General features: G+C 46.3%; 1 protein-coding gene and 2 long non-coding RNA genes across 4 annotated transcripts in view; 1 reads left to right on the top strand and 2 right to left on the bottom strand.

Moving 5' to 3' along the window:
- Window positions 1–2217: 2217 nt before the first annotated feature.
- On the bottom strand, window positions 2218–5666 carry LOC121846225. The gene is made up of 2 exons (XR_006083149.1): window positions 3663–5666; window positions 2218–2710 (listed from the first exon to the last, which is right to left on the bottom strand). It is a non-coding gene; the product is annotated as an uncharacterized LOC121846225 (long non-coding RNA).
- LOC121846226 lies at window positions 2415–3040 on the top strand. Its single transcript, XR_006083150.1, has 2 exons — window positions 2415–2585; window positions 2672–3040. It is a non-coding gene; the product is annotated as an uncharacterized LOC121846226 (long non-coding RNA).
- A 7883-nt stretch (window positions 5667–13549) lies between the features above and the next one.
- Window positions 13550–27642, bottom strand: part of igf2bp2a (insulin-like growth factor 2 mRNA binding protein 2a) — a 98002-nt gene continuing 83909 nt past the window's right edge. The window contains exons 12-16 of one of the 2 annotated variants that reach the window (XM_042320070.1): window positions 16206–16325; window positions 14642–14716; window positions 14338–14469; window positions 14109–14222; window positions 13550–13894 (exon numbers count right to left, since the gene is read on the bottom strand). In XM_042320070.1, the coding sequence (XP_042176004.1) occupies window positions 13796–13894; window positions 14109–14222; window positions 14338–14469; window positions 14642–14716; window positions 16206–16325 (540 nt within the window). In that variant the 3' untranslated portion in view covers window positions 13550–13795. The remainder of the gene's footprint in view (window positions 13895–14108; window positions 14223–14337; window positions 14470–14641; window positions 14717–16205; window positions 16326–27642) is intronic. The other variant, XM_042320071.1, reaches the window with a different exon arrangement.

Raw genomic sequence — 27642 nt, 5'->3', positions numbered from 1 at the left:
GAGCAGGTGTTGTCTATTCTATATGAGTCCTTATGGAGCAGGTATATATTCTATATGAGTCCTTATGGAGCAGGTGTTGTCTATTCTATATGGGTCCTTATGGACCAGGTGTTGTTTATTCTATATGAGTCCTTATGGAGCAGGTGTTGTCTATTCTATATGAGTCCTTATGGAGCAGGTGTTGTCTATTCTATATGAGTCCTTATGGAGCAGGTGTTGTCTATTTTATATGAGTCCTTATGGAGCAGGTGTGTTGTCTATTCTATATGAGTCCTTATAGAGCAGGTGTTGTCTATTCTATATGAGTCCTTATAGAGCAGGTGTTGTCTATTCTATATGAGTCCTTATGGACCAGGTGTTGTCTATTCTATATGGGTCCTTATGGAGCAGGTGTTGTCTATTCTATACGAGTACTTATAGAGCAGGTGTTGTCTATTTTACATGAGTCCTTATGGAGCAGGTGTTGTCTATTCTATATGAGTCCTTATGGAGCAGGTGTTGTCTATTTTATATGAGTCCTTATGGAGCAGGTGTTGTCTATTCTATATGAGTCCTTATGGAGCAGGTGTTGTCTATTCTATATGAGTCCTTATGGAGCAGGTGTTGTCTATTCTATATGAGTCCTTATGGAGCAGGTGTTGTCTATTCTATATGAGTCCTTATGGAGCAGGTGTTGTCTATTCTATATGAGTCCTTATGGAGCAGGTGTTGTCTATTCTATATGAGTCCTTATGGAGCAGGTGTTGTCTATTCTATATGAGTCCTTATGGAGCAGGTGTTGTCTATTCTATATGAGTCCTTATGGAGCAGGTGTTGTCTATTCTATATGAGTCCTTTTGGAGCAGGTGTTGTCTATTCTATTTGAGTCCTTATGGAGCAGGTGTGTTTCTTAGAGCGTTGTTATGTTCCTTTTCTAACGGTCCACATGTTTTCTATCTATTGTCACTTTCAAAATTGAATGTATTTACATGTTTTCTGTCTGGACATGATGAGGACATTTTGTCAATAAAAAGAACAAGTAAACAACCCAACATGTGTGTTTTTTTCTGTTATTATTGATAAGACTTCACAGTCACTAAATGTTTTTAAATGGCCCAAAAATAAGAAACTCTTAGAACACGGAAACCGCAGAATAAGAAACTCTTAGAACAAAGAGAACCCAGAATAAGAAACTCTTAGAACACAGAAACCGCAGAATAAGAAACTCTTAGAACAAAGAGAACCCAGAATAAGAAACTCTTAGAACAAAGAGAACCCAGAATAAGAAACTCTTAGAACACAGAACCCGCAGAATAAGAAACTCTTAGAACAAAGAGAACCCAGAATAAGAAACTCTTCGAACACAGAACCCGCAGAATAAGAAACTCTTAGAACACAGAAACCGCAGAAAAATAAACTCTTAGAACAAAGAGAACCCAGAATAAGAAACTCTTAGAACAAAGAGAACCCAGAATAAGAAACTCTTAGAACAAAGAGAACCCAGAATAAGAAACTCTTAGAACACATAAACCGCAGAATAATAACTTTTTGAAAAACGTTCTTTATTGCTCTGATCCAGGCTGGTTAGCAACGGTCGGTGCAATCCGGGATCCTTGGGACATCCCAACTCTGATTTTATCTCATTGACGTTGAAATTTTAAAAGGGTGAGGTAAGGGTTGTGGTTAGGTTGTGAGTGAGCTGTATTACAGAATCTCCCGTTGTGAAACACTGTCTAAGAATGGATCTTCCTCAACTAGGACTGAACTGCAGTACAAACTCTAGCCTATGGACTAGTATATTAAATGAACTGCTGTACAGACTCTAGTCTATGACCATAGTTCTTATTCCATGCTTTCTTCGTATCATTTTCTCACTCGCAATAAAGCAGAAACAACTTAACGTGGCACTGTTTACAGCCGACTCTAGAATTCTCAGCTGAGCCACGCCAATAACCTAAGATGGTGTCTACGTCCCAAATGGCATCTTATTCTCTATATAGTGCACAACTTTCGACCAGAGCCCTATGGAACCCTATTCCCTATATAGTGCACTACTTTAGACCAGGACCCTATTCCTTATATAGTGCACTACTATAGACCAGAGCCCTATTCCCTATATAGTGCACTACTATAGACCAGAGCCCTATTCCCTATATAGTGTACTACTTTAGACCAGGGCCATGTAGTGCACTCTATAGGGAACAGGGTGCCATTCAAGGTATTTGAATGCCTCTGTTATTTTCATATTACAAAACGTTTTTCTGACTTGTTTCCTTTAAGGCCTACCTTTCAGGTGAGATGATATCAGCTATTCATTCGTTCTCCATCGAGCTGCTAAAACAGCACTTACACTATGGAGACATTAGACGTGAAGAGACAGTCCTGTCTGTCCAGAGGTCTACAGACTGTCCTCCTGGAGACAGTCCTGTCTGGTCAGAGGTCTACAGACTGTCCTGTCTGTCCAGAGGTATGCAGACTGTCCTCCTGGAGACAGTCCTGTCTGTCCAGACATCTACAGAGGTCTACAGACTGTCCTCCTGGAGACAGTCCTGTCTGTCCAGACGTCTACAGACTGTCCTCCTGGAGACAGTCCTGTCTGTCCAGAGGTCTACAGACTGTCCTCCTGGAGACAGTCCTGTCTGTCCAGACGTCTACAGACTGTCCTCCTGGAGACAGTCCTGTCTGTCCAGAGGTCTACAGAGGTCTACAGACTGTCCTCCTGGAGACAGTCCTGTCTGTCCAGAGGTCTACAGACTGTCCTACTGGAGACAGTCCTGTCTGTCCAGAGGTATACAGTGGTCTACAGACTGTCCTCCTGGAGACAGACCAACAGTCTTTTCTCTTTTAAACAAAACAATTATTTAACAGTACCAAAATCAAAACAGACACTAAACTTTCACTATCTTTTTATTTGATTTCTGTCCTCCTGGAGACAGTCCTGTCTGTCCAGACGTCTACAGACTGTCCTCCTGTAGGATTACCCCACTCAGAATCTCTGTTACTCTGCAGTAAAGAGGTGGAAGTGAGAAATTCTGTGTTACTTTGTAAGCCATTACAACAACACATGACTAAGAAGGTGAAGATGACGGGGCGGCAGGGTAGCCTAGTGGTTAGAGCATTGGACTAGGAACCAGAAGGTTGCAAGTTCAAGCCCCTGAGCTGACAAGGTACAAATCTGTTGTTCTGCCCCTGAACAGGCAGTTCCTAGGCCGTCATTGAAAATAAGAATTTGTTCTTAACTGACTTGCCTAGTTAAATAAAAGTTTAAAAAAATATATATCACAAGTTTAATAGTCCAGAGTGGTAGTACTGTGAATCTTAGAAGTGCTGAGCCCTGAGGGGTACAGGCAGAAGGTTTGTCCTATTGCAGTAATGGCTGTAGAGAAGCATTATGTTGCTGCATGTGACCAGATACTAGACCATCAGCCCCAGATGTCTATATTCAGTCCATCAACCCCAGATGTCTGTATTCAGACCATCAGCCCCAGATGTCTACATTCAGTCCATCAGCCCCAGATGTCTATATTCAGTCCATCAGCCCCAGATGTCTGTATTCAGACCATCAGCCCCAGATGTCTATATTCAGTCCATCAGCATCAGATATCTATATTCAGACCATCAGCCCCAGATGTCTGTATTCAGTACAGCAGATAACACTACCTCTTCATCTGAAGACACTAAACCAACAGTCTTTTCTCTTTTAAACAAAACAATTATTTAACAGTACCAAAATCAACAGACACTAAACTTTCACTATCTTTTTATTTGATTTCTGAATGTCATTTTCCCCTACATGGGTTTAGCTGTAGTGGATATATTTTGGGAGGTACTTGAGAAATGTACAGCAAACAGGAAGTCCAATGGTTTCGTTGACGAGAACCCTTTAGAGTTCAATTTGAAAGAACCCAGTAGAGATACTGACTCCCAAATGGAACACTATTTACTACATAGTTTAGACTGGGCTCCTTAGTGCACTACTGTTGACCAGAGCCCTATGTGGGGAACAGGGTGTCATTTGGGACGCAGTCACTCCGAGACGATCTGACCACTGTGTCCTACAGACTGGTATGTGTTGGGTTACGGAGAGATGATCTGACCACTGTGTCCTACAGACTGGTAAGTGTTGGGTTACGGAGAGATAATCTGACCACTGTGTCCAACAGACTGGTAAGTGTTGGGTTACGGCGAGACGATCTGACCACTGTGTCCAACAGACTGGTAAGTGTTGGGTTACGGAGAGATGATCTGACCACTGTGTCCTACAGACTGGTAAGTGTTGGGTTACGGAGAGACGATCTGACCGCTGTGTCCTACAGACTGGTAAGTGTTTGGTTACGGAGAGACGATCTGACCACTGTGTCCTACAGACTGGTAAGTGTTGGGTTACGGAGAGACGATCTGACCACTGTGTCCAACAGACTGGTAAGTGTTGGGTTACGGAGAGATGATCTGACCACTGTGTCCTACAGACTGGTAAGTGTTGGGTTACGGAGAGACGATCTGACCACTGTGTCCAACAGACTGGTAAGTGCTGGGTTATGGAGAGACGATCTGACCACTGTGTCCTACAGACTGGTAAGTGTTGGGTTACGGAGAGACGATCTGACCACTGTGTCCAACAGACTGGTAAGTGTTGGGTTACGGAGAGATGATCTGACCACTGTGTCCTACAGACTGGTAAGTGTTGGGTTACGGAGAGACGATCTGACCACTGTGTCCAACAGACTGGTAAGTGCTGGGTTATGGAGAGACGATCTGACCACTGTGTCCTACAGACTGGTAAGTGTTGGGTTACGGAGAGACGATACAATTGATGCATTGTGACTCTTGTACATGTTCTACAGATCTACAGTTATTAACCTGTACAGTGACAGTTCAACCACTAGTCTAGAGTTGTACTACCTTCTACTAGAGTTGTACTACATTCTACTAGAGTTGTACTACCTTCTACTAGAGTTGTACTACCTTCGACTAGAGTTGTACTACCTTCTACTAGAGTTGTACTACCTTCTACTAGAGTTGTACTACCTTCTACTAGAGTTGTACTACCTTCTACTAGAGTTGTACTACATTCTGCATGTCCAGAAAACTGTTGAAACAGTCGGTCAGATTGTTTAACACAATAAAATAGGAAAATCTATAACGATGTGGCAGTCTTCGCCATACTGGCTACTGGACATGTAAGGATTGACATTTCTAAAAGGTTGCATCTTGGACATTCACAGCTGGCACGCCATTTTAGAAATTTCCCTGACTGAGAGGCAGGTGTAAAGCCAAACGCGGTTGTCCGAACCCCCCCACACAAACTCCAACTAACACTCTGCAACACTACAAGACATCACCCCCTCACAACACTACAACCCGACTCCGACACAGGCCCTTAGAGGGCTTTGTTGTTTAAACCTCCCCTCACCTCTTCATAAGGTACACATCATCCCATATTAAACATGGCTACCTCTTCATCTCAACAGGCACCATTTTAAGACCTCAATATCTCACTTTAGATAATCTTCAAGAAGAGTGTTGAAAACAACCACTGTAACTACATCCCTAATGAAACCTTATACCCTATATAGTGCGCTACTTTGACCAGGGCCCTATGGCACTGTATTTGGTATTTTATTAGGATCCCCATTGGCTGTTGCAAAAGCAGCAGCTACTCTTCCTGGGGTTCCACACAGAACATGAAACATAATATAGAACATTAATAGACAAGAACAGCTCAATGACAGAACTACATACATTTTTAAAAAGGCACACGTAGCCTACATATCAATGGACAAACTATCTAGGTCAAATAGGGGAGAGGCGTTGTGCCATGAGGTGTTGTTTTATCTGTTTTTTGAAACCAGGTTTGCTGTTTATTTGAGCAATATGAGATGGAAGGAAAGTCCATGCAATAAGGCTCTATATAATACTGTACGTTTTCTTGAATTTGTTCTCGATTTGGAGACTGTGAAAAGACCCCTGGTGGCATGTCTGCTGGGATAAGTGTGTGTCAGAGCTGTATGTAAGTTGACTATGCAAACAATTTGGGATTTTCAACGCTGTTTATTGTAAAAAGAAATAAGTGATGCAGTCAGTTTCTCCTCAACTCTTATCCAGGAGAGACTGGCATGTATAGTATTTATATCAGTCCTCTGATTACAATGAAGAGCAAGACGTGCTGCTCTGTTCTGGACCAGCTGCAGCTTAACTAGGTCTTTCCTTGCAGCACTGGACCACACGACTGGACAATAATCAAGATTAGACCAAACTAGAGCCTGCAGGAATTGCTTTGTGGTGTCAAAAAAGCAGAGCATCTCTTTATTATGGACAGACCTTTCCCCATCTTTACAACCACTGAATCTATATGTTTTGACCATGACAGTTTACATTCTAAGGTAACACCAAGTATTTTAGTCTCTTCAACTTGTTCAACAGCCACACCATTCATTACCAGATTCAGTTGAGGTCTAGAACTTAGGGAATGATATGTACCAAATACAATGCTCTTAGTTGAATAGATGTTCAGGACCAGTTTATTATTGTCCACGCATTCCAAAACAGACTGCAACTCTTTGTTAAGGGTTTCAGTGAGTTCATTAGCTGTGGTTGCTGATGCGTATATGGTTGAATCATCAGCATACATGAACACACATGCTTTGTTTAATGCAAGTGGCAGGTCATTGTCTATAAGCATGCAAAATGTCTGTTAATTTGTTTACAGAAGGGCCTCACAGGGTGGCTTAGTGGTCTAAGGCACTGCATCGCAGTGCTAGCTGTGCCACTAGAGATTCTGGGTAAGAGACCATGGGGCGGCGCACAATTGGCCCAGCGTCGTCCGGGTTAGGGAGGGCTTGGTCGGCAGGGATATCCTGGTCTCATCGCGCACTCCTGTGTTGGGCTGGGCGCACTGCACGCTGACCAGGTGTTTCCTCTGACACATTGGTGTGGCTGGCTTCTGGGTTGGTTGTGCATTGTGTCAAGAAGCAGTGCGGCTTGGTTGGGTTGTGTTTCGGAGGAAGCATGGCTCTTGACCTTCACCTCTCCCAAGGTTGTACGGGAGTTGCAGTGATGAGACAAGACTGTAACTACTACCAATTGGATACCATGAAATTGGGGGGTAAAAAAAGAAAATTTACAGAGAAATAGCATTGTATTTGGTCAAACACAATTTTTTCCAACAGTTTGCTAAGAGCTGGCAGCAAGCTTATAGGTCTGCTGTTAGAACCAGTAAAGGCTGCTTTACCACTCTTAGGTAGCGGAATTACTTTGGCTTCCCTTCAGGCCTGAGGACAAAGACTTTCCTCTAGACTCAGATTAAAGATATGACAGATAGGAGTGGCTATAGAGTCAGCCACCATCCTTAGTAGCTTTCGATCTAAGTTGTCAATGCCAGGAGGTTTTTCATTATTTATTTTTTTATGCATTAATATAATTGCTCACTGTTTGTCGTGGGCATTTCCTGCCTAAGTTTGCCCATTTTGCAAATGAAATAATCATTAAAATAATTGGCAACAAATGGTTTTGTGATGAATAAGTCATCTGATTTGATGAAAGATGGAGTTTAATTTAGGGTTGAATTTGTCTTTCTGTCCATTATTTCATTTAAAATACAAACGTTTTTTTCTCCAAAATTCTTTATATAATTGATCTTGGCTTCTTCTTCTTTTTGTTGAGTTTAGTCACATAATTTCTCAATTTGCAGTAAGTCAGCCAGTCAGATGTGCAGCCAGACTTATTAGCCACTCCTTTTGCCTCCATCTCTTTCAACCAATACAGTTTTTCAATTCCTCATCAATCCATGGAGCCTTTACAGTTCTAACAGTCAGTTTCTTAACAGGTTCATGTTTATCAATAATTGGAAGAGGCAATTTCATACATTCATCAAGTGCAGTGTCTGGATGCTGCGTATTAATCACATCAGACCAACAAATATGTTTAATATCATCCACATAAGCAAAATCTTTTGTATGATCTCTTATACACTATTTTAGGACCAGCTGATGGAACTTTGGCTTTCCTGCATATAGCCACTATATTGTGCTCACTGCATCCAATGGGTATGGATATAGGTTTAGAATAAAGTTCTACAGCATTAGTAAATATGTGATCGATATATGTGGATGATCTTGTTCCTTTAGTGTTTGTAAACACCCTGATAGGTTGATTAATAACCTGAACCAGATTACAGGCACTGGTCACAGTGAGAAGCTTCCTCTTGAGCAGACAGCTTGATTTAAACCAGTCAATATTCAGGTCCCCAAGAAAGTAGACCTCTCTGTTTACATCACATACACTATCAAGCATTTCACACATATTATTTAGATACTGACCGTTAGCACTTGGTGGCCTATAGCAACACCCCAAAAGAAAAGGCTTTAGATGTGCCAGGTGAACCTGCCACCACAACACTTCAATAACACTTAAGATCTTCTCTAAGCATTATACGGCTCTGAATATATACAGCAACACCTCCCCCATAAGCATTACAGGGATATGACTGAATATATACAGCAACACCTCCCCCATAAACATTACAGGGATATGACTGAATATATACAGCAACACCTCCCCCATAAACATGCCTGTCTCTTCTGTAAATGTTATATCCTTGTATTGCTACTGCAGTATCATCAAATTAATTATTTAAGTGAGTCTCAAATGGCTAATATATGAATGTTATCAAGTTATTGACTTTATTTCTAAAGCTGCATATATTAATATGAGCTATTTTCGACCCTTTCCTGGGTAGCTTATCAGAGACAGACATAATACTGAAAAGAGCGAACAAAGCAAGAGAAAGACATATACATTCAGCAGTCCATTAATCAGTTGGTGTGTGTGTGTGCTGCGGGGTTGAAGCTACGAGCCCATAGGCTCGGCTCTCTCATCCCTTCCAGGCTTCTGGGAGGAAGGGTGGACAATGAGGCTGTCATAGTGGATGTATGCAATGTCCTCACGCACTCTGGCAGTTTCATGGCTGGGATCAGTTCTTTCCTCTTCTGGCGCACAGTTTCAAGATAGTCCTTGTTGAGGAAGATGCACATTCCTCTCAAGTTCTTGACTCTTTCCAAAACAGCTACCTTGTCCTTGAACCTCAGGAACTTGACCACTATCGGTCTGGGCCTGTCACCTGCAATCTTCCTGTGGTCCATCTTCAATTTCTCAGATCATTTCCCTCACTTTGCTCTCAGACTCCGTCCAGGTCTCATGTTGAGATTCTGCAATTCGGTCCACAACCATGTTCTGCCTTGTTATCCCTCGAGATAAGAATGATGTAAAAATCTGATTATCATGGATTCACATACAGAACTGCTGTCATCTTGCCCGTTCTCCTGTTTCAACTCGTCGAGCTGACCCTGGGAGAACTGCAAACTGTTCTTCAGGTCTTGGACCTCTCTGGTCAGGTCGTCCATTCTTTTATTAGTAGGATCCACAAGTATTTGGACAAAACACTTGAAGCTATTTTCTTGTTGTAACGACTGCTTGTAGGTATTTTTTGTAGGTATTTTTTGTGTGATAGAGAGACACCACTGTCCTCAACAGTACTCCTGCCAGCTTTGGTCTTTGTCATGGTAGCTAGCAACGTAGGTTATGCTGTTACTCCTCTCAGTTCCAGACAGGGCAGGTCACAGGGAAGATTGAAAACAACAAACAGCAGGGATCGAGACAGCCACAAACCCGGGTCAATGAGCGGTCCCAGCCACAATGGCTAACCGCGTCGCGGACTGCGTTCAAGAACACCCCGCTAACTTGATATGCAGCTAGGCTAGCAGCTAGGCTAGCTGAGACGCCAAATAGCTCCTCAGACCCATCCTTGGTCGGCAGGATCACTGGAAAGAGACAAGCAGTCCCAGCAACTATTCCCTATGTATAGTGCACTATTTTAGACCGCACCTCTATGGCACCCTATTCTCTATATATAGTGCACTACTTTAGACCGTGGCCCTATGGGCCCTGTATATGGAATAAAAGGCTGCAGAAATAATTATAATGTAAAAAAAAACACAAAACCAGATGAGAGAGATGTGAAAATGAAGGAAGCAGAGATGGAGGAAGGGAAAGCAGAAAGTCAAATCAGATATGAACAGTAAGAAATGGGCGGAGGGGATGTCCTTAGCCCCTGGGATGTCCTTAGCCCCTGGCGGAGGGGATGCCCTTAGCCCCTGGCGGAGGGGATGCCCTTAGCCCCTGGCGGAGGGGATGCCCTTAGCCCCTGGCGGAGGGGATGCCCTTAGCCCCTGGCGGAGGGGATGTCCTTAGCCCCTGGCGGAGGGGATGTCCTTAGCCCCTGGCGGAGGGGATGCCCTTAGCCCCTGGCGGAGGGGATGTCCTTAGCCCCTGGCGGAGGGGATGCCCTTAGCCCCTGGCGGAGGGGATGTCCTTAGCCCCTGGCGGAGGGGATGTCCTTAGCCCCTGGCGGAGGGGATGCCCTTAGCCCCTGGCGGAGGGGATGTCCTTAGCCCCTGGCGGAGGGGATGGGATGTCCTTAGCCCCTGGCGGAGGGGATGCCCTTAGCCCGATGTCCTTAGCCCCTGGCGGAGGGGATGCCCTTAGCCCGATGTCCTTGGCCCCTGGAGGGGATGTCCTTAGCCCCTGGCGGGGGATGTCCTTAGCCCCTGGCGGAGGGGATGCCCTTAGCCCCTGGCGGAGGGGATGCCCTTAGCCCCTGGCGGAGGGGATGCCCTTAGCCCCTGGCGGAGGGGATGCCCTTAGCCCCTGGCGGAGGGATGCCCTAAGCCCCTGGCGGAGGGGATGCCCTTAGCCCCTGGCGGAGGGGATGCCCTTAGCCCCTGGCGGAGGGGATGTCCTTAGCCCCTGGCGGAGGGGATGCCCTTAGCCCCTGGCGGAGGGGATGCCCTTAGCCCCTGGCGGAGGGGATGCCCTTAGCCCCTGGCGGAGGGGATGCCCTTAGCCCCTGGCGCAGGGGATGCCCTTAGCCCCTGGCGCAGGGGATGTCCTTAGCCCCTGGCGGAGGGGATGCCCTTAGCCCCTGGCGGAGGGGATGCCCTTAGCCCCTGGCGGAGGGGATGTCCTTAGCCCCTGGCCGAGGGGATGCCCTTAGACCCTGGCGGAGGGGATGTCCTTAGCCCCTGGCGGAGGGGATGTCCTTAGCCCCTGGCGGAGGGGATGCCCTTAGCCCCTGGCGGAGGGGATGTCCTTAGCCCCTGGCGGAGGGGATGTCCTTAGCCTGATGTCCTTAGCCCCTGGCGGAGGGGATGCCCTTAGCCCGATGTCCTTAGCCCCTGGCGGAGGGGATGCCCTTAGCCCGATGTCCTTAGTCCCTGGCGGAGGGGATGTCCTTAGCCCCTGGCGGAGGGGATGCCCTTAGCCCCTGGCGGAGGGGATGTCCTTAGCCCCTGGCGGAGGGGATGTCCTTAGCCCACCTCCAAAGATTCAGAACAATGTGTTTTCTTGCTTGTCTTTTTTGTTGGATTTTTTTATCTTAAAATGCAAACAACTAAAGGATCTGAGTCGAAGAGGCATCACTACCGACCATTGACACTGCTGTTGACACTGCTGTTGACACTGCTGTTCACACTGCTGTTGACACTGCTGTTGACACTGTTGTTGACATTGCTGTTGACACTGCTGTTGACACTGCTGTTGACACTGCTGTTCACACTGCTGTTGACACTGCTGTTCACACTGCTGTTGACACTGCTGTTCACACTGCTGTTGACACTGCTGTTGACACTGCTGTTGACACTGCTGTTGACACTGCTGTTCACACTGCTGTTGACACTGCTGTTGACACTGTTGTTGACACTGCTGTTGACACTGTTGTTGACACTGCTGTTGACACTGTTGTTGACACTGCTGTTGACACTGTTGTTGACACTGCTGTTGACACTGTTGTTGACACTGCTGTTGACACTGCTGTTGACACTGCTATTCACACTGCTGTTCACACTGCTGTTGACACTGTTGTTGACACTGCTGTTGACACTGCTGTTGACACTGCTGTTGACACTGTTGTTGACACTGTTGTTGACACTGCTGTTCACACTGCTGTTCACACTGCTGTTGACACTGCTGTTCACACTGCTGTTGACACTGCTGTTCACACTGCTGTTGACACTGCTGTTGACACTGTTGTTGACACTGCTGTTGACACTGTTGTTGACACTGCTGTTGACACTGCTGTTGACACTGTTGTTGACACTGCTGTTGACACTGTTGTTGACACTGCTGTTGACACTGTTGTTGACACTGCTGTTGACACTGTTGTTGACACTGCTGTTGACACTGCTGTTGACACTGCTGTTCACACTGCTGTTCACACTGCTGTTGACACTGTTGTTGACACTGCTGTTGACACTGCTGTTGACACTGCTGTTGACACTGTTGTTGACACTGCTGTTCACACTGCTGTTCACACTGCTGTTGACACTGCTGTTCACACTGCTGTTGACACTGCTGTTGACACTGCTGTTCACACTGCTGTTGACACTGTTGTTCACACTGCTGTTGACACTGCTGTTCACACTGCTGTTGACACTGCTGTTGACACTGTTGTTGACACTGCTGTTGACACTGTTGTTGACACTGCTGTTGACACTGCTGTTGACACTGTTGTTGACACTGCTGTTGACACTGTTGTTGACACTGCTGTTGACACTGTTGTTGACACTGCTGTTGACACTGTTGTTGACACTGCTGTTGACACTGCTGTTGACACTGCTGTTCACACTGCTGTTCACACTGCTGTTGACACTGTTGTTGACACTGCTGTTGACACTGTTGTTGACACTGCTGTTGACACTGCTGTTGACACTGCTGTTGACACTGTTGTTGACACTGCTGTTCACACTGCTGTTCACACTGCTGTTGACACTGCTGTTCACACTGCTGTTGACACTGCTGTTGACACTGCTGTTCACACTGCTGTTGACACTGTTGTTCACACTGCTGTTGACACTGCTGTTCACACTGCTGTTGACACTGCTGTTGACACTGTTGTTCACACTGCTGTTGACACTGCTGTTGACACTGCTGTTGACACTGCTGTTCACACTGCTGTTGACACTGCTGTTCACACTGCTGTTGACACTGTTGTTCACACTGCTGTTCACACTGCTGAAAATGACACTTTTCTCCTTATTCCATATACGGGCCTATAGGGCCCCGGTCTAAAGTTCCCCGTTCTACTGAAAGCCCATTTCAATCTAGGAAATATCCAGTTTTGTTTGATATTAAGCCACAACATGCGCTGTCATTCCATCTGCTGTGTAACCGAATACCAGGCCATAGTTTAGTATATACCATTGTATGTCTACGGGGCTCTGGTCAACAGTAGTGCACTATGTAGGGAATAGGGTGCCACTTGGAAGGCACAATGTGTTCTACTCTGTCTTAGTACTGTTAAGGATACTGACTTTTATTATTAATGTGAACCACAAGCGTCTCAGACAGTCCTTCTCCCTGAATCACACCATCATACTCATCATTCTACTAAACTACAAAACTACCTTCATAATGCCATCATGTCTGTTTTGATGTTGTCTGTCTGTTAGGCCTACTGTATGTTAGTTAGCCTACTTCATCTTGTTTTTTATATATGTTTTGTATTTTGACATATCCGTTTCCTCTCCCCGTCCTCTCTCTCCACTCTGGGCTGGCAGTGCACATAATGCCTCAAGCCTTTGACTCTCATCACTTCCCCCCCCCATCAATTAAGTTCTTTGGTTTTGTTCCCGGTTCTGCTGTTCTGCTTTGCCTTTTCCCATTGGCTGGTCTGGTCGTCCGTCCAGGTGGGAGGGCTACATTCATTGGCTTGAGCCCGCTGGAGAGAGAGAGGGGGAGGGAGCCGCACCGCTCTACCTGCTGGTCACTTAGAGTGGTGCATGCTGGGAGCTCCCTGCTGCTGGTGTTTCTGTTCCTGCTGTTTCACCTGCTGGATGATCTCACGGATCTTCCTCTGAGCAGACTGGAAGAAACATACTGTATTTTAGGATTGAATAATGTCAAAGTGTTTTGACTTGAACATTACACTGCTCCTGTGTGGCTCAGTTGGTAGAGCATGGCAGCCATAGGAAAATGTATGCACAGACACCTGTAAGTTGCATTGGAAAAAAGGTGTCTGCTAAATGGCATATTATGATATATTTTATATGACTAGAGCAGAAAATACATGATATCACCTGACTGGCGAAGAAATGCCCGCTGATCTTTACGAAGACCTCATCGTTCTCGTCTGGCGTTTGGTCTCGAGGCACGATGACCTCCGCACTGGTCAGGTTCTGCAGCTCATTGACCTAGAGAGGACACAGAGATCATGACCTGGATGACTGGAAAGACACTGAGCGCATGTCAAAGAGCACCCGGCATGGCGCTGTGACTCCGACTGCATGTACAGTTGTTGTTACTCACGGTTTTGCCTCCCTTGCCGATGACGCGTCCGGCTGCATTCGAGGGAACTTTGATATGTGTCTCTAGCTTCACTTCGTCTTTCGCTGTGAAGAAGTTCTCCTCTTTCAGCTTCCCAAATATCCTGCCCTGGGCCTGGAAGACACAACACAGGAGAAGACATATGGAAACATCTGCTCACCTGTACCAGCCTGTAGTTAAGGGTCTACCAGGCTGCTGACCTGGAATGGAACGGAGTCTGACATGGCTACAGGCCAGTACTGCTGAATGCTGATGGCTGAAGATGTTGACATAGACGTGTGTTTACCTTAAACTGAGCTGCTGGAGGTCCGGTGATCATGACCATCCTCTCAGTGACGCCAGGGTTCTCTGCTGGGGCGATCTTGGGGACAGGGAGATGTTAGAGGTTCACCACCTCAATCATGCCTCAAAGAAACTCTGAGTCATGCAGTGTTAGGGCCCAAGTCGACCACATTGCAATATTCACAGCCAGACCTGAGCCAAAGCTGTTGAGAGAACATGCCTTCCTCTTTAGGATGCCTGGTCTGTTACGGTTAGAGAGGATCTTTAGGATGCCTGGTCTGTTACGGTTAGAGAGGATCTTTAGGATGCCTGGTCTGTTAAAGTTAGAGAGGATCTTTCAGATGCCTGGTCTGTTACGGTTAGAGAGGATCTTTAGGATGCCTGGTCTGTTAAAGTTAGAGAGGATCTTTCAGATGCCTGGTCTGTTACGGTTAGAGAGGATCTTTAGGATGCCTGGTCTGTTAAAGTTAGAGAGGATCTTTCAGATGCCTGGTCTGTTAAAGTTAGAGAGGATCTTTCAGATGCCTGGTCTGTTACGGTTAGAGAGGATCTTTAGGATGCCTGGTCCGTTATGGTTAGAGAGGATCTTTAGGATGCCTGGTCTGTTATGGTTAGAGAGGATCTTTAGGATGCCTGGTCTGTTACGGTTAGAGAGGATCTTTAGGATGCCTGGTCCGTTACGGTTAGAGAGGATCTTTAGGATGCCTGGTCTGTTACAGTTAGAGAGGATCTTTAGGATGCCTGGTCCGTTACGGTTAAAGAGGATCTTTAGGATGCCTGGTCCGTTACAGTTAGAGAGGATCTTTGGGATGCTTGGTCTGTTACGGTTAGAGAGGATCTTTAGGATGCCCGGTCTGTTAGTCAGCTGTCAACAGAGACCGTTTGTAGAGATACAGGAGTCTTAAGATTCTCAGCAGGAGTCCAGAAAGCCCCTGTGACTCAACCAACCCTGACCACAGAACAGTGACTCAACAACCCTGACCACAGAACTGTGACTCAACCAACCCTGACCACAGAACAGTGAGATTCAAGAGTTGGATGATCCAGGGATGCTTTCAAGGCCCTTTGCTTTCCTTAGTCGCAGTAACATTTTCTAATGTAAATAGACCCTAACCCATAACCCTAACCCCTAACCCTAACCCCTAACCCTAACCCTAACCCCTAACCCTAACCCCTAACCCTAACCCATTCCTTAGTCGCAGTAACATTTTCTAATGTCAATAGACCCTAACCCTAACCCCTAACCCTAACCCCTAACCCATTCCTTAGTCGCAGTAACATTTTCTAATGTCAATAGACCCTAACCCTAACCCCTAACCCTAACCCTAACCCTAACCCCTAACCCATTCCTTAGTCGCAGTAACATTTTCTAATGTCAATAGACCCTAACCCTAACCCCTAACCCTTTCCTTAGTCCCAGTAACATTTTCTAATGTCAATAGACCCTAACCCTAACCCCTAACCCTTTCCTTAGTCCCAGTAACATTTTCTTATGTCAATAGTTTATGATTTGCTGTAAGAAGAAAATAAATATTTCTATGTTGTTAAAAAAGGAGATGTCCTCCTACCTTGATGGAGGCCCCAGCGAAGCGTGCTAGCTGTTTGATGTGCTGCCCCTTCTTCCCAATCAGAGCCCCTACCGCCTGGGTTGGGATTAAGAGATATACCACCTCCTGCTCTGGGGACTGTTGAGAGACAACACACAGAACGTGTCTATCATTTTTCAGATTTAAAGTTCACCTCTGCTCTTGCTTCTATAATTATACAAAATTAAAGGTTATTCGAGTAAACTGAAAATGAACTAAAATGTAAAAAATCATACATTATGTTTAGTTTTTGTCTTCTAAACTTTGGGCAAAAATCCAAATGGGGTTAAGCTTTTTTTCCTAATGGGGTTTTCAAGTTTCAATGTCACATACACAAGCCTTTCTTTCAAACTCAAAACCCAACAATGTAATAATCAATAACAATGTACTACTAGAAAAAACACACAAGAAATAGGAAGAACATAGTAAGTAAGCATCCTATATACAGGGTATTACGGTACAGAGTCAATGTGGAGGCTATATACAGGGTATTACGGTACAGAGTCAATGTGGAGGCTATATACAGGGTGTTACGGTACAGAGTCAATGTGGAGGCTATATACAGGGTATTACGGTACAGAGTCAATGTGGAGGCTATATACAGGGTATTGCGGTACAGCGTCAATGTGGAGGCTATATACAGGGTATTACGGTACAGAGTCAATGTGGAGGCTATATACAGGGTATTACGGTACAGAGTCAATGTGGAGGCTATATACAGGGTATTACGGTACAGAGTCAATGTGGAGGCTATATACAGGGTATTACGGTACAGAGTCAATGTGGAGGCTATATACAGGGTATTACGGTACAGAGTCAATGTGGAGGCTATATACAGGGTATTACGGTACAGAGTCAATGTGGAGGCTATATACAGGGTATTACGGTACAGAGTCAATGTGGAGGCTATATACAGGGTATTACGGTACAGAGTCAATGTGGAGGCTATATACAGGGTATTACGGTACAGAGTCAATGTGGAGGCTATATACAGGGTATTACGGTACAGAGTCAATGTGGAGGCTATATACAGGGTATTACGGTACAGAGTCAATGTGGAGGCTATATACAGGGTATTACGGTACAGAGTCAATGTGGAGGCTATATACAGGGTATTACGGTACAGAGTCAATGTGGAGGCTATATACAGGGTATTACGGTACAGAGTCAATGTGGAGGCTATATACAGGGTATTACGGTACAGAGTCAATGTGGAGGCTATATACAGGGTATTACGGTACAGAGTCAATGTGGAGGCTATATACAGGGTATTACGGTACAGAGTCAATGTGGTCAGGCTATATACAGGGGGTACCGGTACAGAGTCAATGTGGAGGCTATATACAGGGGTACCGGTACAGAGTCAATGTGGAGGCTATATACAGGGGGTACCGGTACAGAGTCAATGTGGAGGCTATATACAGGGGTACCGGTACAGAGTCAATGTGGAGGCTATATACAGGGGGTACTGGTACAGAGTCAATGTGGAGGCTATATACAGGGGGTACCGGTACAGAGTCAATGTGGAGGCTATATACAGGGGTACCGGTACAGAGTCAATGTGGAGGCTATATACAGGGGGTACCGGTACAGAGTCAATGTGGAGGCTATATACAGGGGGTACCGGTACAGAGTCAATGTGGAGGCTATATACACAGGGGTACCAGTACAGAGTCAATGTGGAGGCTATATACAGGGGGTACCGGTACAGAGTCAATGTGGAGGCTATATACAGGGGGTACCGGTACAGAGTCAATGTGGAGGCTATATACAGGGGGTACCGGTACAGAGTCAATGTGGAGGCTATATACAGGGGGTACCGGTACAGAGTCAATGTGGAGGCTATATACAGGGGGTACCGGTACAGAGTCAGTGTGGAGGCTATATACAGGGGGTACTGGTACAGAGTCAATGTGGAGGCTATATACAGGGGGCACCGGTACAGAGTCAATGTGCGGGGGCATCGGTGTCGAGGTAATTGAGATAATATGTACATAATATGTAGGTAGAGTTATTAAAGTGACTATGCATAGATAATAACAGAGAGTAGCAGCAGTGTAGAAAGGGGGGAGGCAATTTAAATAGTCTGGGTAGCCATTTGATTAGCTGTTCAGGAGTCTTATGGCTTGGGGGTAGAAGCTGTTAAGAAACCTCTTGAACCTAGACTTGGCGCTCCAATACCGCTTGCCGTGTGGTAGCAGAGAGAACAGTTTATGACTAGGTTGGCTGGAGTCTTTGACAATATTTGGGGCCTTCCTCTGACACCGCCTGGTAGAGGTCCTAGATGACAGGATGCTTGGCCCCAGTGATGTACTGGGCCGTACGCACTACCCTCTGTAGTAGGCCGAGCTGTTGCCATACCAGGCAGTGATGCAACCAGTCAAGATGCTCTCAATGGTGCAGCTGTAAAACCTTTTGATGATCTGAGGACCCATGACAAATGTTTTCAGTCTCCTGAGGGGGAATAGGTTTTGGCATGCCCTCTTCATGACTGTCTTGGTGTGCTTGGACCATGTTAGTTTTTTGGAGATGTCTCAACCTGCTCCACTCCAGCCCCGTCAATGAGAATGGGGGCGTGCTCGGTCCTCCTTTTCCTGTAGTCCACAATGATCTCATTTGTCTTGATCACGTTGAGGGAGAGGTTGTTGTCCTGGCACCACACAGTCAGGTCTCTGACCTCCTCCCTATAGGCTGTTTCATCGTTGTCGGTGACCAGGCCTAACGCTGTTGTGTAATCAGCAAACTTAATGATGGTGTTGGAGTCGTGCCTGGCCACGCAGTCATGAGTGAACAGGGAGTACAGGAGGGGACTGAGCACGCAGCCCTGAGGGGCCCCTGTGTTGAGGATCAGCGTGGCGGATGTGTTGTTACCTACCCTAACCACCTGGGGGTGGTCCATCAGGAAGTCCTGGATACAGTTTCAGAGGGAGGTGTTCAGACCCAGGGTCCTAAGCTTGGTGACAAGATTGGAGTGGACAATGGTGTTGAATGCTGAGCTGTAATCAATGAACAGCATTCTTATCTAGGTGGGTGAGGGCAGTGTGGAGAGCAATTGCACACCATCTATGGATCTTATGGGGTGGTATGCAGATTGTAGTGGGTCTAGGGTGTCTGGGATGGTGGAGTTTATGTGTGCCATAAGCCAATCTTCTGGGTCGGTGACGGCCCTCATACCCGGCACAATGTTGCCAAAGCGTGCATAAAATGCATTGAGTTCGTCTGGTAGAGAGGCATCATTGACTCTGCGGAGAACATAGCTGGACTTTTTCTTATTCCTGTCTTCGGTCGTAGCCTCAGGGTTGTCTACAATAGCTCTGTGTGCAGTAGCCTTTAGTTTAGCACCAACCTCAGTTAATCCAGGGCTTCTGATTGGTGATGCGTCAAACCGTGGGGACAACGTTTTGTAATGAAGCCAGTGACGGAGGTTAGTGACGGAGGTGGTTATTGACGGAGTCTCGAAACAACAAATGCCAATCAGCGCTACAAAGCAGTCCTGTAGCATAATCTCTGATTCTGCTGACCAATTCTCAACAGAGCGAGTCATGGATACTTCCTGTTGGGAGTTTCTGCTTGTAAACAGGAAGCAGGAGTACGGAGTCATGATCTGATTTGCCGAATGGTGGAAAAGGGAGGGCCTTGTATGCTTGCGTGTTGGTAGAATAACAGTGGTCTAGAACTATCTCCCCATGTGTATTAGTGACACGGAATAAAAATTGCCGGCAAACACAAAAGCAGACTCTGGATGAAGGTTTTCTTGCTTGTTTATAGCTTTGTATAGTTTAAGTGTCAGCTTGTTATTTTTCTTGTCCTGAAGTGGAATGTCTACAACAGTCACAGCTGAAAACTCCCTCGGGAGGTAGAAGGGTCGGCATTTGACCATCAGGTATTCCAAGATCGGTGAACAATTGGTCGACACTTCCACCGCACTGGAGTTAGCACACCAGTTGATGAAGAGGCAAACCCCCCTTGATTTCCCTGACTCTACTGTCCTGACCACCCGGTGAATGGAGAAGCCATAGATTTCGATAGCCATGTCGGTATCTTTTTTCAGAAAAGCAGATATTATTGCAGTTTCAATAGTCCCATTGGTAGCAAATCTGCGATCGGAGGTCCTCCATCTTACTATCTAGTGACTGTATATTAGTCAGTAGATAGGAGGAACGATCAGAGGTCCTCCATCTTATTATCTAGTTATTTTGGGGAGATTGGAAACCCAAATTGGTCTACACGGACAAGTTCTGGCCTGGTTTAGATCTTATCTGTGGAAAAGATATCAGTTTGCCTCTGTGAATGGCTTGTTAGCACAGGCCTGCTAACCGTCTGAATCGCCGCGTCCCAAACACTCACTGGACCCATATTTACTTTCAATTTCTTTTCGATTTTTAATTTGTTTATACCTTCAGGTAACCTGCCTCACCCAATGTGATACGGAATCGCTATTATTTTTAATTTTTAGAACACACTCAAGAACCTCCAGAAGCTAACCAGCTAACTAGCTACAAGCTATTTAGTCATTGTTAGCCACTGCTAGCGGCTTTTACCTTACCTGGATAATACTCGCCAGTCCAGCTTCCCTGCCCCATCCACCACTGCCCCCTGGACACTGATCACTTGGCTACATAGCTGATGCATGCTGGACTGTCCATTAATCACGGTACTCCATTCTGCTTGTTTATGTTTTATCTGTCAGCCCCAGCTGCACTCAGGCTCTGTGTGTAGTTAATCCGACCCCTCCCTGCCTAGTCATCGCCATTTTACCTGCTGTTGTTGTGCTAGCTGATTAGCTGTTGTTGTCTCACCTACTGTTTTAGCTACTGTTTTAGCTAGCTCTCCCAATTCAACACCTGTGATTACTGTATGCCTCGGTGTATGTCTCTCTCAAATGTCAATATGCCATGTATACTGTTGTTCAGGTTAGTTATCATTGTTTTAGTTTACAATGGAGCCCCTAGTTCCACTCTTCATACCCCTGATACCTCCTTTGTCCCACCTCCCACACATGCGGTGACCTCACCCATTACAACCAGCATGTCCAGAGATACAACCTCTCTCATCATCACCCAGTGCCTGGGCTTACCTCCGCTGTACCTGCACCCCACCATACCCGTCTGCGCATTATGCCCTGAATATATTCTACCATGCCCAGAAATCTGCTCCTTTTATTCTCTGTCCCCAACGCTCTAGGCGACCAGTTTTGATAGCCTTTAGCCGCACCCTCATTCTACTCCTCCTCTGTTCCGCGGGTGATGTGGAGGTAAACCCAGGCCCTGCATGTCCCCAGGCACCCTCATTTGTTGACTTCTGTGATCGAAAAAGCCTTGGTTTCATGCATGTCAACATCAGAAGACACCTTCCTAAGTTTGTTTTACTCACTGCTTTAGCACACTCTGCTAACCCTGGTGTCCTTGCCGTTTCTGAATCCTGGCTCAGGAAGGCCACCAAAAATTCTGAGATTTCCATACCCAACTATAACATTTTCCGTCAAGATAGAACTGCCAAAGGGGGAGGAGTTGCAGTTTACTGCAGAGAGAGCCTGCAAAGTATTGTCATACTTTCCAGGTCCATACCCAAACAGTTCGAACTACTAATTTTGAAAATTACTCTCTCCAGAAATAAGTCTCTCACTGTTGCCGCCTGCTACCGACTCCCCTCAGCTCCCAGCTGTGCCCTGGACACCATTTGTGAATTGATCGCCACCCATCTAGCTTCAGAGTTTGTTCTGTTAGGTGACCTAAACTGGGATATGCTTAACACCTCGGCAGTCCTACAATCTAAGCTAGATGCCCTCAATCTCACACAAATCATCAAGGAACCCACCAGGTACAACCTTAAATCTGTAAACAAGGGCACCCTCATAGACGTCATCCTGACCAACTGGCCCTCCAAATACACCTCTGCTGTCTTCAACCAGGATCTCAGCGATCACTGCCTCATTGTCTGTATCCGCTACGGAGCCGCTGTCAAACGACCACCCCTCATCACTGTCAAATGCTCCCTAAAACACTTCTGTGAGCAGGCCTTTCTAATCGACCTGGCCCGGGTATCCTGGAAGGACATTGACCTCATCCCGTCAGTTGAGGATGCCTGGTCATTCTTTAAAAGTAACTTCCTCACCATTTTAGATAAGCATGCTCCGTTCAAAAAATGTAGAACTAAGAACAGATACAGCCCTTGGTTCACTCCAGACCTGACTGCCCTCGACCAGCACAAAAATATCCTGTGGCGGACTGCAATAGCATCGAATAGTCCCCGCGATATACAACTGTTCAGGGAAGTCAGGAACCAATACACGCAGTCAGTCAGGAAAGCTAAGGCCAGCTTCTTCAGGCAGAAGTTTGCATCCTGTAGCTCCAACTCCAAAAAGTTCTGGGACACTGTGAAGTCCATGGAGAACAAGAGCACCTCCTCCCAGCTGCCCACTGCACTGAGGCTAGGTAACACGGTCACCACCGATAAATCCATGATTATCGAAAACTTCAACAAGCATTTCTCAACAGCTGGCCATGCCTTCCGCCTGGCTACTCCAACCTCAGCCAACAGCTCCACCCCCCACGCAGCTACTCGCCCAAGCCTCTCCAGGTTCTCCTTTACCCAAATCTAGATAGCAGATGTTCTGAAAGAGCTGCAAAACCTGGACCCGTACAAATCAGCTGGGCTTGACAATCTGGACCCTCTATTTCTGAAACTATCCGCCGCCATTGTCGCAACCCCTATTACCAGCCTGTTCAACCTCTCTTTCATATCGTCTGAGATCCCCAAGGATTGGAAAGCTGCCGCAGTCATCCCCCTCTTCAAAGGGGGAGACACCCTGGACCCAAACTGTTACAGACCTATATCCATCCTGCCCTGCCTATCTAAGGTCTTCGAAAGCCAAGTCAACAAACAGGTCACTGACCATCTCGAATCCCACCGTACCTTCTCCGCTGTGCAATCGGGTTTCCGAGCCGGTCACGGGTGCACCTCAGCCACGCTCAAGGTACTAAACGATATCATAACCGCCATCGATAAAAGACAGTACTGTGCAGCCGTCTTCATCGACCTTGCCAAGGCGTTCGACTCTGTCAATCACCATATTCTTATCGGCAGACTCAGTAGCCTCGGTTTTCGGATGACTGCCTTGCCTGGTTCACCAATTACTTTGCAGACAGAGTTCAGTGTGTCAAATCGGAGGGCATGCTGTCCGGTCCTCTGGCAGTCTCTATGGGGGTGCCACAGGGTTCAATCCTCGGGCAGACTCTTTTCTCTGTATATATCAAGGATGTTGCTCTTGCTGCGGGCGATTCCCTGATCCACCTCTACGCAGACGACACCATTCTATATACTTCCGGCCCGTCCTTGGACACTGTGCTATCTAACCTCCAAACGAGCTTCAATGCCATACAACACTCCTTCCGTGGCCTCCAACTGCTCTTAAACGCTAGTAAAACCAAATGCATGCCTTTCAACCGTTCGCTGCCTGCACCCGCACGCCTGACCAGCATCACCACCCTGGATGGTTCCGACCTTGAATATGTGGACATCTATAAGTACCTAGGTGTCTGGCTAGACTGTAAACTCTCCTTCCAGACTCATATCAAACATCTCCAATCGAAAATCAAATCAAGAATCGGCTTTCTATTCCGCAACAAAGCCTCCTTCACTCACGCCGCCAAACTTACCCTAGTAAAACTGACTATCCTACCGATCCTCGACTTCGGCGATGTCATCTACAAAATTGCTTCCAACACTCTACTCAGCAAACTGGATGCAGTTTATCACAGTGCCATCCGTTTTGTCACTAAAGCACCTTATACCACCCACCACTGCGACTTGTATGCTCTAGTCGGCTGGCCCTCGCTACATATTCGTCGCCAGACCCACTGGCTCCAGGTCATCTACAAGTCCATGCTAGGTAAAGCTCCGCCTTATCTCAGTTCACTGGTCACGATGGCAACACCCATCCGTAGCACGTGCTCCAGCAGGTGTATCTCACTGATCATCCCTAAAGCCAACACCTCATTTGGCCGCCTTTCATTCCAGTTCTCTGCTGCCTGTGACTGGAACGAATTGCAAAAATCGCTGAAGTTGGAGACTTTTATCTCCCTCACCAACTTCAAACATCTGCTGTCTGAGCAGTTAACCGATCGCTGCAGCTGTACATAGTCTATCGGTAAATAGCCCACCCATTTTTACCTACCTCATCCCCATACTGTTTTTATTTATTTACTTTTCTGCTCTTTTGCACACCAATATCTCTACCTGTACATGACCATCTGATCATTTATCACTCCAGTGTTATTAATCTGCAAAATTGTAATTATTCGCCTACCTCCTCATGCCTTTTGCACACAATGTATATAGACTCCCCTTTTTTTCTACTGTGTTATTGACTTGTTAATTGTTTACTCCATGTGTAACTCTGTGTTGTCTGTTCACACTGCTATGCTTTATCTTGGCCAGGTCGCAGTTGCAAATGAGAACTTGTTCTCAACTAGCCTACCTGGTTAAATAAAGGTGAAATAAAAAAATAAATAAAAATGGTTTGTCCTCTGACAAATCAACTGTAAATTTCGGTGTTCCTCAATGTTCCGTTTTAGGACCACTATTGTTTTCACTATATATTTTACCTCTTGGGGATGTCATTCGAAAACATAATGTTAACTTTCACTGCTATGCAGATGACACACAGCTGTACATTTCAATGAAACATGGTGAAGCCCCAAAATTGCCCTCGCTAGAAGCATGTGTTTCAGACATAAGGAAGTGGATGGCTGCAAACGTTCTACTTTTAAACTCGAACAAAACAGAGATGCTTGTTCTAGGTCCCAAGAAACAAAGAGATCTTCTGTTGAATCTGACAATTAATCTTAATGGTTGTACAGTCGTCTCAAACAAAACTGTGAAGGACCTCGGCGTTACTCTAGACCCTGATCTCTCTTTTGAAGAACATATCAAGACCATTTCAAGGACAGCTTTTTTCCATCTACGTAACATTGCAAAAATCAGAAACTTTCTGTCAAAAAATGATGCAGAAAAATTAATCCATGCTTTTGTCACTTCTAGGTTAGACTACTGCAATGCTCTACTTTCCGGCTACCTGGATAAAGCACGAAATAAACTTCAGTTAGTGCTAAATACGGCTGCTAGAATCCTGACTAGAACCCAAAAATTTGATCATATTATTCTAGTGCTAGCCTCCCTACACTGGCTTCCTGTCAAAGCAAGGGCTGATTTCAAGGTTTTACTGCTAACCTACAAAGCATTACATGGGCTTGCTCCTACCTATCTCTCTGATTTGGTCCTGCCGTACATACCTACACGTACGCTACGGTCACAAGACGCAGGCCTCCTAATTGTTCCTAGAATTTCGAAGCAAACAGCTGGAGGCAGGGCTTTCTCCTATAGAGCTCCATTTTTATGGAACGGTCTGCCTACCCATGTCAGACACGCAAGCTCGGTCTCAACCTTTAAGTCTTTACTGATGACTCATCTCTTCAGTGGGTCATATGATTGAGTGTAGTCTGGACCAGGAGTGGGAAGGTGAACGGAAAGGCTCTGGAGCAACGAACCGCCCTTGCCGCACTTGCTGTCTCTGCCTGGCCGGTTCCCCTCTTTCCACTGGGATTCTCTGCCTCTAACCCTATTACAGGGGCTGTGTCACTGGCTTACTGGGGTTCTCTCATACCGTCCCTGGGAGGGGTGCGTCACCTGAGTGGGTTGAGTCACTGATGTGGTCATCCTGTCTGGGTTGGCGCCCCCCCTTGGGTTGTGCTGTGGCGGAGATCTTTGTGGGCTATACTCAGCCTTGTCTCAGGATGGTAAGTTGGTGGTTGAAGATATCCCTCTAGTGGTGTGGGGGCTGAGCTTTGGCAAAGTGGGTGGGGTTATATCCTTCCTGTTGGGCCCTGTCCGGGGGTGTCCTCGGATGGGGCCACAGTGTCTCCTGACCCCTCCTGTCTCAGCCTCCAGTATTTATGCTGCAGTAGTTTATGTGTCGGGGGGCTAGGGTCAGTTTGTTATATCTGGAGTACTTCTCCTGTCCTATTCGGTGTCCTGTGTGAATTTAAGTGTGCTCTCTCAAATTCTCTCTTTCTTTCTCTCTCTCGGAGGACCTGAGCCCTAGGACCATGCCTCAGGACTACCTGACATGATGACTCCTTGCTGTCCCCAGTCCACCTGGCCGTGCTGCTGCTCCAGTTTCAACTGTTCTGCCTTATTATTTTTGGACCATGCTGGTCATTTATGAACATTTGAACATCTTGGCCATGTTCTGTTATAATCTCCACCCGGCACAGCCAGAAGAGGACTGGCCACCCCACATAGCCTGGTTCCTCTCTAGGTTTCTTCCTAGGTTTTGGCCTTTCTAGGGAGTTTTTCCTAGCCACCGTGCTTCTACACCTGCATTGTTTGGGGTTTTAGGCTGGGTTTTGTACAGCACTTTGAGATATGTTTGAAGGGTTTTGATTTGATTTGATCTAGTGGTTTCTGAATACAGTCCTCCATCTTATCATCACATTTGAGATATCAGTCCTCCATCTTATTATCTAGTCACTGTACATTAGCCAGTAGAATGGAGGGATGATCAGAGGTCCTCCATCTTATTATCTAGTGACTGTACATTAGCCAGTAGAATGGAGGGACGATCAGAGATCCTCCATCTTATTATCAAGTGACTGTACATTAGCCAGCTGAATGGAGGGACGATCAGAGATCCTCCATCTTATTATCTAGTGACTGTACATTAGCCAGTAGAATGGAGGGATGATCAGAGGTCCATCTTATTATCTAGTGACTGTACATTAGCCAGTAGAATGGAGGGAAGAGATGGCTGACAAAATAGCAAAGTTGGGTCAGAGCCTGCAAAACGGTGGCCATCCAGTACGGCGCCATTTTATCTTCAAGCTTCTGAATCTGGCGGGTAAATGCTGACAGTAGATGCCAATGTTTCAAATAGACCTAGCTTGTGCATCACTAGCTATCAGTAGCTAACAGGGAAGAAATCTGAGTGAGAACACAGAGCGTGACACTGAACAGCTTGTTGACCAGTGAATGGGCCAAGCTAGAACAGCTTGTTGACCAGTGAACGGGCCAAGCTAGAACAGCTTGCTGACCAGTGAACGGGCCAAGCTAGAACAGCTTGTTGACCAGTGAACGGGCCAAGCTAGAACAGCTTGCTGACCAGTGAAGGGGCCAAGTTAGAACACACCGACCAACTTCCAACTGAAAGCCAGCAGCTGTCTGACGTGATGCAGTGCCTTCTCAATCTTGAGGCAGTCAACTACTGTTGCAAAACCGTTGGCACAGGTCCTCCTGAAGTCACTGAATGAGGGCTTCGCATGCATACTGAATCCTCTGGCAGTCAACTTCGATCCAACCCCTACAGCAGTATGCCTGATGGATCCAAGTGTCTCTGGCACTTCACTCAACAGAGATGGAGCCA

Source organism: Oncorhynchus tshawytscha, linkage group LG03, assembly GCF_018296145.1.
Source record: "Oncorhynchus tshawytscha isolate Ot180627B linkage group LG03, Otsh_v2.0, whole genome shotgun sequence".
In the NCBI taxonomy this organism is placed as follows: Eukaryota; Metazoa; Chordata; class Actinopteri; order Salmoniformes; family Salmonidae; genus Oncorhynchus; species Oncorhynchus tshawytscha.
The sequence above is the reverse complement of the archived record's forward strand: the minus strand, read 5'-3'. Positions and strand labels throughout refer to the sequence as shown.